At 38.9% G+C, this 12002-nt stretch overlaps 1 protein-coding gene across 1 annotated transcript; it reads right to left on the bottom strand.

Moving 5' to 3' along the window:
• Positions 1-526: 526 nt before the first annotated feature.
• Positions 527-4794, bottom strand: LOC137945047 (alpha-galactosidase 1-like). Its single transcript, XM_068790922.1, has 15 exons — positions 4409-4794; positions 3675-3733; positions 3527-3583; positions 3404-3438; positions 3160-3263; positions 2897-2972; positions 2665-2723; positions 2483-2548; positions 2303-2386; positions 2162-2226; positions 1877-1959; positions 1642-1732; positions 1243-1292; positions 1022-1162; positions 527-903 (listed from the first exon to the last, which is right to left on the bottom strand). Exons 1-15 carry the CDS (start codon positions 4582-4584, stop codon positions 811-813), a joined length of 1239 nt encoding a protein of 412 aa, XP_068647023.1. The 5' UTR covers positions 4585-4794; the 3' UTR covers positions 527-810.
• Positions 4795-12002: the final 7208 nt, after the last annotated feature.

Raw genomic sequence — 12002 nt, forward strand, 5'->3', positions numbered from 1 at the left:
ATTCTCTCATTCACTGTATATATGAAGTCACGTTTGGATTGCATTTTGATTGTATCTTCGAAGCATCATTGAGGTTTCCTTAATCCTTGCCGGCGCGATCCGACTTGTTAGATGACTGTGGAACGACGACGGTCGAAACCGACTCATTTCTTCGTCCACAACACTAAAAACTGGAGACCGAACTTGGGAATCCTTTGAAAGTTATGAAGAACATGACCTGATAAATCTAACCAGTTTTCGTAGGAGAGTCGTTTAGTTTCCTACTCTCAATCTTTTCCCTGATCGTAGACAATATGAATTTTTCTAAATTGAACTCATGAGCTGGTGGGTTATTAGGTAGGTCACGTGTATGAGTAGGAGGGCTCACCACTCCGGCAGGCGCAACGATAGTGGACACTCAGCTAATTTCACCTGGAAAAAGCATCACACTTTATGAAAGCAACATGAGGAAGCTGCTCCACAGAAAATTTGTCACACACCTTTTTAAGGGTTTTAAGTACCCTAAGCAGAAGATGCTTTGGTCCAATTCCAGCACAGTCGCACAAGTACTCTTACCATCATTAGAGAATTCAGCGGTTTCCCACTCATTCAAGTCCAATGTCAAAGAAAAACACAGAGAAGCCATTCCACTGTATTCTACTGAACTGCTTAAATGACTAGAGAGAGAAGCTGCTAAACTTCCCAAATGACCAACAGTAGAGGTGCTTTCTAGTTATTCTCAGCTAAACCAGCTAACAATCACGTTATTATAATTCCCAGAATAGCAGTTTTTAAGTAATGAGCTTCTCTTTCCCTTCTTGGCTGAGAGACTCAAGTAATAGGGGTCAGCACATACATCCTGCTTTCGTGAGTCTTCATTGAATCAGTCAAATGTCCTTTGAATGTCTGTTCCAGTGTTTTGTGCTGCATGGAAAGAAAAAAGATTTTGGCTATTAGTTACTATACAATTTTTATTTTATTTTAAAAAAAAAACACCAACTTCAGAGTGAGATGATATCCTCAAGACAATAGTTTAACTTACCAGCCACAGATCTCTTGCTTTGACATTAGTGTTCTCAGGGAGACCAATGTCGTCCCAGTTCGCAGTAATTTGAGAATTCCTAGGGCCACGATTCACTAAAAGCAAAACTATCCTATAGTTTGAGAGTGGTCCAGCCCATATCTGTAATAACAATGAAATGGCTGAATGAAGCTAGTTGTGGCCAGCAGACAGCAGTGCTGTAAAATATAAAACAAATGTACCTCAAGATCTCCTTCCATGCGAACCTTCTTAGCTTGAACACCAAGAGGATCTATTCAAACAGTTGAAACAATTCAATATGGTTTGAACGGCTTCACGAGTAAGGACCACACAGCAACTGTTGTTTAATAATCAAAGAAATCTAATCTACAAAATTACAGGCCATGGCAGTACAAAATGTAGTGAGCCTGTTTAGGAGGACTGTATATAACATGCTTCTCATTTTTAACAAGGAGGAAGTAGAGGGCACAACACCAAGAAGTGCCCGTCATATCATCAACTTATAAAGGGGAAGTCATCATGGGTTCTTGAAATTTGAGAGGAGAGTATATCCCCTTCTGCTTGACAAATTCATAGTTCTCTTTTTCACGAATCTTTAAAGGATAGGATACCACGCACACCTTGGTTCACTGCAATCACCTCCTTATTGGCAATAATGTCCATGGTTTCCTTGGTGGCATTCCGCACATCACATCCAATAAGGAGAGGTGCCTAAAGCAAAAAAAAAAAAAAAAAAACAATGACTATTTTTATGTAACTGAGGTCTGCAGAAGGATTATTTTTCTTTTTAGGAAAATGAGAGGTAGAATAAATCAAGAGGCCCCTGGATGGGAATCAGCATAGGTATTATACTACCTTAGAGACAGCCCATATACTGAAGTGTGTTATGTATTCATCATTGGTCATTCCTCCATTTCCTACTTCAAGCATGTCTGGATCTGATCAAACACATGCAGCAATCAAGGATAGAACAACATTAGTCTCAGAACATTATAAAGTTACATTTTGAAATTTAAGTGATCGAACCAGGTAAACAACAGGAATATGAAATCTCAAATTGCATTAGTTGGTTTTTACTTGATATGATCACCAGGTAAGCCTTACAAATATCTCAAACAATTTATTTAGGTAAAAACCAACCATTCCAACCACCAGGCCTTGCAAGCTCAGCATACACTTCATTCATATCAGCTCTGGAAACCATGCTGTGGAAACAACCATTATATTCAAGTTACTGCCTATATTAAATAAAACTTTCATTATCAGGTATCAAGTAAATACCTCTCCCAATTATCAGCAATGTCATTGGTAGTTCTCCAACTGTTTCCCACCTGGGCACCCCATAGAGCTGGATGCATATCTCCCCTAAACAGCAAAAGGAAAAAAAAAAAAAGAATTGTTACTTCAATAGTATCGGAAGAGAAAGATAACAAATAGGCATATCAGCAATAAAATAATTACCATTCACAGAGGGAGAAGAAGATTGATCGGCCAGACTTCATCAAAGCATGTGTCATCACAGGGTAGCTGCAGAATATGAATTGATAACAAACAGGATAAGATGTTTTTTCAAGAACCCAGAAAAGAAAAAGTTATAGAGTGAAGCATTGAAATCATTCTGAAAAAATGGAGGATCTACATACCGTACTGTGGGCTTAGAACCATCATTGTTACAGTTATCATATTTCAAATAATCAATGCCCTGCAAGTCACAAACGGAAAATCCATAACATTGTTTCATGATCTTAAAAAGAATACATCTCAATTATCAATCTCCCTCTTAAACCCTACTGATGATTTCATTCTCTAGGCAAAAAATTCATTAAGCTTCAGAACAAAAAGCTGAAAAAAGCAACTGACAGAACTGTAACATACCCATGAAGCAAAGATTTTAGCATCTAGTTCTTCATAGCCCAGAGAGCCCGGCATAGTCCCACTACAAGTCCGATACCTGGAAATAACAAGCATCAGAAAAAAGAAAAAACCCATTTTTATAGTTTCTATCGGATGGCTCAGGAAGACGGTGCACTCCAATTGTAGCTCAAGAATGTGGAAAACTTTTGAGTTTCTTAAAGTTGATTAAATATGCAATTAGCTTATTTTATAGAAAGACGGGCAGAAGCTTCTACAGAGCATACCCGGCATCTGAGTAAATTCCCAACTTAAGTCCCTTGCTATGGACGTAGTCTGCAAGTGCCTTCATACCTGACGGAAAAGTAGAATTTCTGGCAACCAAATTGCCCTGACATTGATATTTAACACACAAAATCAATCTCTCCTACTCGCATGTTTGCATCAGAGATATTCTTCTTTTTTTCTAAAATTTAAGGAAACCACAATTTATAATTATGATAGCGTTCACGAAAAAACAAAAAAACTTACGTGGTGATCACGTTCTGATTCTGCCCAGCAATCATCTGGAAAATGCAAAACCAAACATCAAGTACATATTATTTGACACAGACATAAATCTATCTCTGTTAAAGTGATTGGTTGAGGCATTACCGATGTTAACGTAATGATATCCAAGTTTCGAAAGCCCAGTTGATACTAAAGCATCAGCTGTTGTAGAAAACACCATTAACATCATCAGCAAAACAGAACATTGAATGCTTAATGATGTTTTTAAAAGTTTAAGTGGATTCATACTGACCTGTTTCTCTGATGATCTTCTCGTCGATCATACAATTGAAGTGATTCCAACTGTTCCACCTGTCGAGAGAACAAAACTAGAAGATCAAATGTCAGAAATGGCCAAAACTATGTCTGAAATGAACTCGGACTCATTGCTTAAGCCTTAACGAATATTCTCAAATGCAGACAGAGACGCGCAGACCACAAGGTTCAAGGTCATTGGAGAATACTATCAGCCGTCGTGACTGAGTTGCTTGTTAGTAGTTGGAATGAATGCTGATCCATGGCTACATTTATTGTTAATAGAATTTAAACTTTAAAAAGATTCCGATTGTTTGGGGGGGAATGGCGAGTCAGATGAAGAGCGCTCAATCTGAACTCCGTCTGTGGATTGACCGATCTATATTTAACAAATTACTAAAATGAGAAATGTGGCCAATGAATAGAATAGACAGGTCATCACAGTCGATGAGGCTGACATTTTATCATTTACCACCGTCACCGTCTTCATGTACGGTATATCTATCCATCCATTCAGATGAGATCCTGATGTCAACACCAGGAAGTGTTGTCACTGAGGGCGAAAACTGGTGCGACGGCGGCAAGGCAAATTATGTACAACCGGTTGATTCAGAGTTCAGCCAGAGAATGTTGTTGCTTCGGCCACGTTCCCTCAACTTAAGAGAGGAAGGGAGACAGGAAATGCATGCATGTAGGTAGAGAAAAAGAGAAGGCGAGCACATTTGACTTTACCCCATGGGAGGCGTCATGCCTAAGCCATTGGTGAGCAAACTTCTTCTATAAACTTGATCATCTTGTGCTGTTTGTAAGAATCTGGATGCTGTGCTGCTGCAAATCAGTGCAGAGGTAACAACTATAGCGAAGAAGAGAGATGGGAAGAGACGAGAAGCAAGAGATGCCCTCTCCATGGCTTAGACAAGTCTACTCTGAAGCTCTACTCTTATCACTGGAAACGAAATCTGATTTTATTGGGACGATCGAGAGTGACAGAGCGTATGGATTTCTCGCTTTCCGTAATGCATTCCATCAGTAACCAATCCTACTCGCACCTCGCTCACCCACCACAGAATCTTTGGAAAGATAAATCCATATGGTAACTTGCCAGTCGCCACAGAGTTTTTCGCATTTGGAAGGGTCAAGAAAGCAGGTCCAGGATACGATGGAATTTTGACGGTGAAAAAGGACAAATCGCCAGGATTACGAGAATCTGCCATTTAATCCGACCTTATCCGCTTAAAAACTATTTACACGTCAAATAGTGGACTCGATTCAGAGAGCAAGAGTACGTAAAGAAGAAGGTTTCCTTCATCCCGAGGACAAATCTGATGAAAACCATGAAACTAAAGCAGGAGGACGACAAATCGGATGCGTTCTTGGGTTGGGTATTACCGATATAATGGTGAACTGCTCCTTCTCCGTGAATTCTGAAGGCAACATTAAATTAGTATTACATTAATTAGTATGCAATGTACCTGATTACAACAGATCAGGGGGAGCATGCTTGGTCACCCAGTCCTCGGGAAGAGCCCTTAATAAACGATCAGAATCCATCCTTGGACATCTTCTCCATAGTAGAAAGTGGAAACGAATACAAGCCAGGAATAAAGAAAAAGCTCGCTCCACTGTGTTTAACTTTGTTAAAAGTTGTGAACCTCTCGTTTCTGTCCAACCTTGCGGCCTTGCCGTGCAACCTCTGTTTTCTACTTTCTCTCTCTTCCAAAAATAATGGTCCCTTTCAAAGAGTCATGGCACTGCTGCTTTCTGTCTCTCTCACTTATCTGTCTTTCCGGTGCCTTCCACAAACCAGCACATGAACGGTGCCTGAAGCTCTTATACGGAAATGACTCTTGATGCTACATATTTGATTTAATTATATTTAATATAGGCTAAAATTTAAGTGATCTAAAATGAATCTTAATGTACTATATATTTTATTTAATTATATTTAATATGGGTAAAAATTAAATGGTCTAATTTTGGTAAGCCCATAAACTGTTAAATAATGAATATGGGCCAATTGAGTAGATACCCGTATTGTCTTAATTAAGGAATTATGGGAATCGTAATTAAATAATATAAATAGAACATCAGAGTTGTGGTCCCCAATACACTAAATCCAACACGGTTTATCTTCTTCCCATCCGGAAGAGTCACAACGATCCCGTAGGGGAATAAATGTGATTTAGTGGAGGAAGATAAAAAAACCATTAGTCTGTTCGTCACAGTAATTTCGTATAAGAAAGACGAAATTTCGGAACAGATCCAGGCATGTATCTTGAATCCTAATATTCTAGCGTGATGAAAATTTTGGATTATGATTTAAGATTATGATTTCTAACAAGTGGTATCAGAACAACGTTACTGTTAGATTATTGGGATTGGAACGGAGGAGTTCCGTAGAGAAAAACAATGGTTCTGCACAGCCTTGACGTTGTGTCGTAGTCGAACGGTTGGAGGTTACATTTGATTCAAATTTTCTTTTGGAACTTAAGTTACATTTGATTTAAATTACCAGTCAACTTGACTGAGTCAACTCGGACCGATTGGGATGATTCGTCGGGGGATGAGACGATTCGGACATTTTGGCGCGACTCGGGTATCAAGGGTCAAATCGGACGGTTCGAGTCAACTCAGATGGGCTGATCTAGCTCGCCCGAGAGAGGACCGAGATGACTTGGTTCTAAAAATCAATTTTTTTGCACCCGCAGGGATTCGAACCCTCGTGCAACGCGTTTAGCACATATGTCCAATATGCCAACTCACATCCGTGTGTTATTATAGGATAAAAAATTATATATTTACTAAATTACAGAAATTACAAAATCAATTTTTTTGCAATTTTTATTCATATGAATATTTATGCATGCACATATAGTTGTTTAATGTGCATATTTAAGTTAATTTTTCAATTATGAAAATTCCTATTATTTTTAAGCAATTGGTCTAGTATTTTAATTAAATTGATTGAAGCTACATGTTGCCAAAGTAACCTCTGTAGAATAGATTAATTTGACTAAAAATACATAGATATTTGTGCAGAGTTATTTATGCAAACTGTGTTTGCCCCAAAGGAAGACACAGTTTGGCCAAATCAACAACGTGCATGTGATGATAAATGTATGACAATTATAAAGCCTTTCTATGTGAATAATAGTCGGTCCAAAGAAAGGTTGTTGTTTGACATAATTGATTGTCAATATTTGATCCTTGCATTGAGAGTACCACGTATAATTAATTTCTCTGTCCAATGACTAGGAATTAATATTGTACATTGTGAAAATTTCTATTGTTTTTATGCAATTGGTCTAGTATTTTAATCAAGTTGATTGAAACTACAAGTTGCCAAAATAACCTCAGTAGTGTAGATTAATTTGACTAAAACTACATAGATGTTTGTACGAAGTTATTTATGCAAAATGTGCTCAGCCCAAAGGAAGACACAGTTTGGCTAAATCAACAATGTGCTTATGATGATAAATGTGTGACAATTATAAAGACTTTTCATGTGAACAATAGTCGGTCCAAAAAAAGGCTAGGGTTTGACAGAACTGATTGTCAGTATTTGATCATTGCATTGAGAGTACCACTTACAGTTGTTTTTTCTATCCAAAGACTTGAAATTACTGTTGTAGTAGGTATCTTGAGAAGGGTCCCCAATTTGGATTGTTTGTACATGTCTTGTTTTTATTTATATGACATGCTAGTTAATGTGAGTATGTTTGTTTATTTTGTTCTATATACAATTTTTGTTGCTACTGCTACGAATGTTACTGTTCAAATAAGCAATGTTCCAATGTTAAGCGGGACGAATTTAAGGCAAGGAAAGATATCGTGGAAATTGTTTTTGGTTGTATGGAGATGGATCTTGAACTTCGGGCGGAACAACCCACTTTTACTCCAAAAAACCTCATTGAGGTGAAAATTGAGAATTGGGAGTGCTCCAACTAGATGTGTTAGATGATCATGAAACACTCCATTATGGAGGCATTTCGGGGCTTTATGACTGAGAGCAAGAGCACCAAGAAGTTCCTAGAGAAAATTGAGCAATATTTTGCCAATAACGAAAAGTCGGAGGCGAGTATGCCTTTTGGCTAAACTCATTTCGATGAAGTATAAAGGTAAAATGAACATAAAGGAGTACATCATAAAGATGTTTCATCTCATGTCAAAACTCAAGTCACTTAAGTTGGAGTTGTCTGAGGAATTGCTTTTGCACTTGGTTTTGATATCTCTTCCTGCACACTTTGGACAATTCAAAGTGAGTTATAACACTCAGAAAGACAAATGGTCCCTAAATGAGCTTATATCTCACTATGTGTAAGAGGAAGAGAGGTAACAGAAGGATAAGACTGAAAGTGCTCACTTGACCTTTACCTCTCAAAACAAGAAGAAGAAGAAAGGCAATAATACTGCGGAAAGATCTTCTCAAAATAAGAATAAAAGCTGTCAAATTCAACCTTGGTGGTGAATGCTACGGAAGGTATGATGGATCAAAAGAACAATGTCTATGACCAGCATGAACGGTGTTGCAGAGCGACGAAACTGAACTCTTAAGGATATGGTAAGGAGAATGATCAGTCATTCCTCCTTGCCAGAGTCACTTTGGGGAAAAGCTTTAAAGACCACAGTGTACATCCTTAACAGGGTACCGAGCTAAGCAGTTGCCAAAAACCCCTATGAGTTTCGGACAGGTAAGAAGCCTAGCATCAAGCACTTGCACATTTGGGGTTGTCCAGCTGAGGCGCGGCCTTATAGGCCATATGAAAGAAACTGGACACAAGGACAGTTAACTATTATTTCGTTGGTTACGTTGAACACTCTCGAAGCTATAAGTTTTACGATCCTACATCAAGATCCTTCTTTGAAATGGGAAATGCGATATTCCTTGAGGATATTGAGTTTGGAGGGGAAGAAAACATAAGGAATATTGTCTTTGAAGAAGAATCTGTTATTGATAGCAGGTCTCCAAACCTATTGTTGTTCAAGACACAGTTCAGGCACTAGAGGACAATGTTCAGGCTCCTATTTTTGACGTTGTTCTAGATCAAGACAACAATGAGATTCTTCCTCTTGCACCACCTTTAGAAAAAACTCAACAACCTCAAGAAGTGTCATTAAGGAGATCCACTAGGCAGAGGAGAAATGCGATTCCAGATTATTATATCATATTTCGCCATGAACATGAGGATGGCGTTGGATGGACAGAAGATGACCCAATTAACTTCTGTCAAGCCTTGCGCAGTTCTAACTCTCAAAAGTGGATTGATGCCATGAAGGATGAGATGAAATCTATGAACGATAATGACGTTTGGGATCTCATCGAGTTGCCTAAAGGTACGAAACCCATTGGTTATAAATGAATATTATAACAAAGAAGAAATCAAAGGACAATGTCGAAAGATATAAGGCCTGTCTAGTTGCTAAAGACTTTACTCAAAAGGGAAGGCGTAGACTATAAAGAGACTTTCTCTCTGGTATCTTCAAAAGACTATTTTAGAACAATAATGACACTAGTGGCTCATTTAGATCTAGAGCTACATCAGATGGATGTCAAAACTATGTTTCTCAATGGAGACATTGATGAGACGATTTATAGGGTACAAGCAGAAAACTTTGTATCTGGTGATCCAAAGTCTATGGTATTTAAATTAACGAAATCCATCTGTGGTCTCAAATATGTTTCCCATCTATGGTATCACAAGTTCCATCAATAAGGTTTTGAGCAGATTCGACATGAAAGATAGTAAACCAGGAGACACACCCGTCGCTAAAGGAGACAAGTTTAGTCTCTAACAGTGCCCTAATAATGATCTTGAAAGAAAAGAGATGGAGAAAATTCCCTATGCATCAGTAGTATGGAGTTTAATGTACGCTCAAGTTTGTACTTATCCCGACATAGCATTCGTAGTAGGAATTCTGGGCAGATATTTGAGCAATCCGGGTATGCAACATTGGAAGGCAGCCAAAAGCGTGATGCGTTATTAGAGGAGAACAAAAAACTACATGCTCACTTATCGGAGATTAGACAATTTAGAGATCATTGGGTTCTCTGACTCCAACTTTGCTGGATGCCAAGATAGCAGACATTCTACATCAGGCTACATCTTTATGTCGGGGGAAGGAGTTATCTCATGGAAGTCTGCTAAGCAGACTCTCATAACTTCTTCAACCATGGCTGCAGAGCTCATTGCTTGTGTTGAGGCGTCCAACCACGGAATATGGTTGTGAAACTTTCTTCAACCATGGATATTTGGGGGCTAATAAGAGTAGCATTCCGAGGAGGACACATGTATTTAGTGACCTTTATTGATGACTACTCACAAAAAGTTTGGGTGTACTTCATGCAGCACAAGTTAGAAACATTTGCTAAGTTCAAGTTGTGGAAAACTGAAGTGGAAAACTAGACAGGGAGGAAGATTAAAAGCCTCAGGTCAGACAATGGTACTGAGTACACAAACTCAAAGTTCAAGGATTTGTGTGAGCAGCATGGAATTAAGAGACACTTCACAGTACGCAAGACACCTCAACAGAACGGTGTGGCAGAAAGGAGAACAAAACTATAGTTGAAAAAGCTCAATGTCTCAGGTTGAATGTAGAGCTTGCAAAGAGCTTCTGGGTAGAAGTAGTGAATATGACATGTTTCTTAATTAACAAATCACCTAGAGCAACACTAGATGAGAAAGTATCAAAGGAGGTTTGAACAAGCAGTGAGATAGACTACTCTGGCTTGAGAGTGTTTTGTTGTCCAACCTATGTACATGTTTCTAGTGAGGAGAGGTCGAAGTTTGATGCAAAGTCTAGACAGTGTATCTTTCTGGGCTATTAGAAAGGGGTGAAAGGCTTCAAGCTCTGGGATTTGAAGGCGAACAAGGCAGTTATCAGTAGAGATGTGGTTTTTGATGAAAAAACCATGTTGAAGCATACTCAGGAAGAAGAGAAACAGGTGCCAGAAAATTGTAGCACGAATAAGCATGTAGTATAGGTGGAGCTAGAGAACCATGCTAGAGAAAAGGATGCTCAACATGCAGAAAGTTCTAGCTCACGTGATCAGCAACATCACCGTATAGCCACAGACAGACCCAAACGCACTATCAAGCCACCTACCAAGTATGGTTTTGAAGATTTGGTTTCTTATGCGTTTATTACTAGTAGCGGGGATCCTACTACTTTTCAGGAGGTAGTACAAAGCCAAGAGAAAAGTAGATGGATGGGTGCTATGGTGGAGGAGATGGAGTCTCTGCATAAAAACCAGACATGGGAGTTGGTGGAACTTCCCAAGGAGAAGAGAGCGATATGGTGTAAATAGGTCTATAAGAAGAAAGAAGCAGTATCAGAAAAAAGAAGGGGAAAATTTCAAGGCTCGTCTAATAGCAAAGGGTTATTCACAGAGGAAAGGGGTTGACTCTGATGATGTATTCTCCCCTATGGTTAGACACATCTCCATCAGGGCAGTGTTGGCGTTAGTAGCACATTCAAACATGCAGTTGGAACAAATGGATGTAAAGACAACTTTCCTTCATGGTGACTTGGAAGAACAAATTTACATGGTATAGCCAGAAGGGTTTAGTCACCCTGGATAGGAACATTTGGTCTGTAATTTGAAGAAATCTTTTTATGGGCTGAAGCAGTCTCCGTGGCAGTGGTACAAGCAATTTGATTCTTACATGATCCAGATTGGCTACAAAAGATGTGAGTATGATTGTTGTGTTTATGTGAAAAACCTTGATGATGATTCTTTTATTTTCTGCTACTTTATGTGGATGATATGTTGATTGTTACAAAGAGTATGAGTGAGGTCAAAAAGTTGAAGACTTTGTTGAACAGAGAATTTGACATGAAGGATTTGGGTGTGGCCAAGAAGATTCTTGGGATGGAGATTCGTAGGGACAGAGCTTCCAAGAGATTATGGTTATCTCAGCATAGTTATGTTGAGCAGGTGTTGGACAGGTTCAACATGGGTAATGCAAAACTAGTAAGTACACCTTTGGCGAATTATTTTTGGTTGTCTATCACTCAGTGCCCAAAGACATATGATGAAGTTCATGACATGTCAAAGGTCCCATATGCCAGTGCAGTAGGGTGTTTGATGTATGATATGGTTTGTACGAGACCAGATTTGGCACAAGCTGTCGGCGTGGTTAGCAAGTTTCTTTCAAATCCGGGTCGACAACATTGGGATACAGTCAAGTGATTTTCAAATACTTGAGGGGTACTATAGACTATGACATCATGTTCAACAGACAACAGAGTGTTCCTTCAGTTGTGGGATATGTGGATGCAGACTATGTAGGGGACTTGGATGACAAGAGGTCAGGTAAATGTATTT

Source organism: Aristolochia californica, unplaced genomic scaffold (genome assembly GCF_029961685.1).
Source record: "Aristolochia californica isolate CCGP_79_NKW_82.1479 unplaced genomic scaffold, dmAriCali1.0.hap1 SCAF_11, whole genome shotgun sequence".
NCBI classification, from domain to species: domain Eukaryota; kingdom Viridiplantae; phylum Streptophyta; class Magnoliopsida; order Piperales; family Aristolochiaceae; genus Aristolochia; species Aristolochia californica.